The sequence below is a fragment of the Coregonus lavaretus genome, assembly GCF_964263955.1.
Source record: "Coregonus lavaretus genome assembly, chromosome: 5".
In the NCBI taxonomy this organism is placed as follows: Eukaryota; Metazoa; Chordata; class Actinopteri; order Salmoniformes; family Salmonidae; genus Coregonus; species Coregonus lavaretus.
Window position 1 is genome coordinate 70,970,098 of NC_139992.1, and position 3,600 is coordinate 70,973,697.

The 3,600-nt window shown below is 42.8% G+C and overlaps 1 protein-coding gene across 1 annotated transcript in view; it reads left to right on the plus strand.

Moving 5' to 3' along the window:
• Positions 1–1,236: 1,236 nt before the first annotated feature.
• LOC311129336 (protocadherin-8-like) overlaps positions 1,237–3,600 on the plus strand; it is a gene marked incomplete at both ends in the record, with an annotated part of 3,007 nt that continues 643 nt past the window's right edge. The window contains 2 exons of the mRNA XM_084161607.1: positions 1,237–1,798; positions 2,198–3,594. Coding sequence (XP_084017733.1) covers positions 1,237–1,798; positions 2,198–3,594 — 1,959 coding nt within the window. The remainder of the gene's footprint in view (positions 1,799–2,197; positions 3,595–3,600) is intronic.

A 3,600-nucleotide genomic window follows, 5' to 3' on the forward strand; every position in this document is an offset into this window, starting at 1 on the left:
TACATAGGTTTCAAGGTGATAAAAAATTGTACTGATCAATTAGGACAAAAGTTGAAATTATCTGTTATATAAGTCTTTATACATTGTAAGCATATGAGAATATATATATATATATATATATATATATATATATATATATATATATATTTTGCTGTTGATTGTTCTTAGTTTTCCCTTGTTCTCTCCGCGTATCGTTTGCTATCTACAAGAGATAAAAGTTGCACGTCAGCAGGACAGTACTGGTGCCATACGACGGATGGAATTCACCAAGTTACCATACAGCACAAAAACAAGCATACTGTATTGCTTAGACAGTCACACACACCCGGCCCATATAAACTGATCCATCCTGACCTATATCCTCCTTCTCACACACCAATACTGACCCCCACAGTTTAGTTGAATACCCATATTCACACAGAAATATATGTGACACTCATTCAAAGCCATTCTGCATCTCTTGTCTACAAAACCTATTACATTTACATTTTAGCAGACGCTCTTATTCAGAGCGACTTACAGTTTGTGAGTGCATACATTATTATTATTTTTTAATACCAACTGCGCTACATCCCTGCCGGCCATTCCCTCCCCTACCCTGGACGACGCCGCACACGAAAGAGCCTGGATTCGAACCAGGATCTCTAGTGGCACAGCTAGCACTGCATGCCTTAGACCACTGCGCCACTTCGGAGGCCATTATTTGAGGAACATTGTTTGAGGAAATTGTACAATAGATGATAACAACAATACAAATAATTAGCAATGCAATTTTATGGTAATAAACATATAACAACAAACACAATAACAACCAAAGACAGTTGCAATCAGACGATAAAAACGAATGCATAAAACTTGACTCCAAGCAGAGCATCTCTTTTTATTTTGCTGCTTTAGCTCTATGCACATTGAAAACAGGCTTAGAGGTCTTTCATGAGGGCTATTTTTAATTCTGAAGCAGAGGATTGGTCACACTTCCTCTCATTAGCATGGGGAGCTGTATAAACCTCCTCGCCACTGCAAGATTTGGAGCTGTGTGGAAGGCGGCAGGCAACAAGCGCGCCTGCTTGACTGGCTGCCGCGCGCAATGAACAACGGACTTTCAGCACAGTTCAGAGAAGATGCTATTGTTGCTGTAGACGGAAGGCATTTTCACCAGGTTAAGTGATCAAATCTGTTGAGTGAAAGTGAAACGGCTTGGCTCTCTTAACTAACTAACCCATCGCGTCCTTGAACATGATGTGTGGCATTTTAACAGGTTGGCATGGGTGGATTTTTGGATTACAAATGTTATTTGTTTCACTGGCGGAGTCTGAGGGAAATACTCTGAAATACCAGACCAATGAGGAGGGAAGTCCAGGAACAGTGATCGGTAACCTGGCCAAGGACATGTCCTTGAGTCCCTCTTTTGGCTCCAATACTAATTTCAGGATGATGAAACAATTCAACGATTCTTTTATCAGGGTGAGAGAAAGCGACGGGGAGCTTTCTGTCGGGGAGAGGGTTGACAGAGAGAGAATCTGTAGGCACACAATTGAGTGTCTCATCACTTTTGATGTTGTCAGTTTTTCAAAAGAGAGGTACAAATTGATCCATGTCGAGGTGGAGGTAAAAGACATCAACGATAACTCTCCGGAGTTTCCAAACAAGGAATCTACAGTGGAGATCTCTGAAAATGCCGATGTGGGGTTCCGTATTCCTTTGGACCCAGCCGAGGACGCAGATGTAGGTTCAAACTACATCCAAAGCTATCAAATTTCTGTCAACAGTCATTTTTCCATTGATTCCAGTTTAAACTGTTCTGCCTGCGGTTATGGAACCCCTACCTGTCCCAGACCTGCTGTTTTAAACTCTAATGATCGGCTATGAAAAGCCAACTGAGATTTATTCCTGATTATTATTTGACCATGCTTGTCACTTATGAACATTTTTGAACATCTTGGCATGGTTCTGTTATAATCTCCACCCGGCACAGCCAGAAGAGGACTGGCCACCCCTCATAGCCTGGTTCCTCTCTAGGTTTCTTCCTAGGTTTTGCCTTTCTAGGGAGTTTTTCCTAGCCACCGTGCTTCTACACCTGCATTACTAGCTGTTTGGGGTTTTAGGCTGGGTTTCTGTACAGCACTTCGAGATATTAGCTGATGTAAGAAGGGCTATATAAAATAAAATTGATTGATGATTGATGTGCTTTTGAGAGCGGATGGGGTTAAATATGCGGAGTTGGTGCTAATGAAAGAGCTAGACAGGGAGACTCAGTCATCTTATGCAGTGGAGCTTATTGCCACAGACGGAGGAAACCCTTATAGGTCGGGTTCAACGAAAATAACAATAAAAGTGACAGACTTTAATGACAACCGTCCTGTTTTTGAGCAGAATAATTTCTCGGTCACTTTGCCCGAGGACGCACAGGTTGGATTCGTTTTATTGGATTTAAATGCAGTTGATCCAGATGAGGGTTTAAATGGAGAGGTGGTCTATTGGTTCGGAAAACAGGTTTCTGCTGAAATCCGAGAACTTTTCGAAGTGGACAGTACATCCGGGCGGGTGAGGCTTAAGAACCCAGTGGATTTTGAGACTAAGAGAACATATGAATTAGACGTGCAGGCGACTGATCTAGGACCCAATCCGACCCCCGCCGTCTGTAAAATAATAATTCATGTCAAAGACGTTAATGACAATGCCCCAGAAATCAGTATTACGCCAATGACCTCCATCTCAACAGGCATCGCATATATCAGCGAGACAGCAGACAAGGACAGCCTAGTGGCGCTGATCAGCACCTCGGACAGGGACTCGGGCGTCAACAGCCAGGTCCACTGCACTTTATATGGGCATGATCATTTCAAACTTCAACAGGCTTATGAGGACAGCTACATGATTGTCACCGCAGCATTCCTAGACAGGGAGAAGATTAGTGAGTACAATTTAACAGTGATGGCTGAAGATTTTGGGTCACCTCCATTGCGAAAAATCACACAATACACCATCAGGCTAAGCGACGAGAATGACAACGCCCCACACTTTACTAAGCCTATATATGAAGTTTCTGTGGTAGAAAATAATCCACCAGGGGCATATATAACCACGGTTGAAGCCAGAGATTCAGACTTGGGGACTAATGGCAAAATTACATACAGACTTTTAGACAGTGTTATAATGGGATCACCTGTCAACACGTTTGTATCTCTAAATGCAATCTCTGGTTCAATATATGCACTAAGAAGCTTCAACTATGAAGTTATGAAACATCTGGAGTTACACATCCAGGCAAGCGATGGGGGGTCACCCCAGCTTCAGAGCAGTGCCATCATCAATCTAAAAATAGTGGATCAGAATGACAACGCTCCGTCTATCATAGAGCCGGTCCTTAATAAGGGATCTGCTGAAGTTTTCCTTCCCAAAGATGCACCTGCAGGTTATGTTGTAACACAGATAAAGGCCACAGATGCTGAAGAAGGCATTGACGCGCAGATGTCCTACAAAATCACTGAGGGGGGACACTTGGGTTTCTCCATCAATAAGGTTACTGGGAAGTTACATGTGAGTCGTAAGCTGAACTATGATCTGTCTGAAACACTAAGAGTCCTAGTGGCTGTCAAT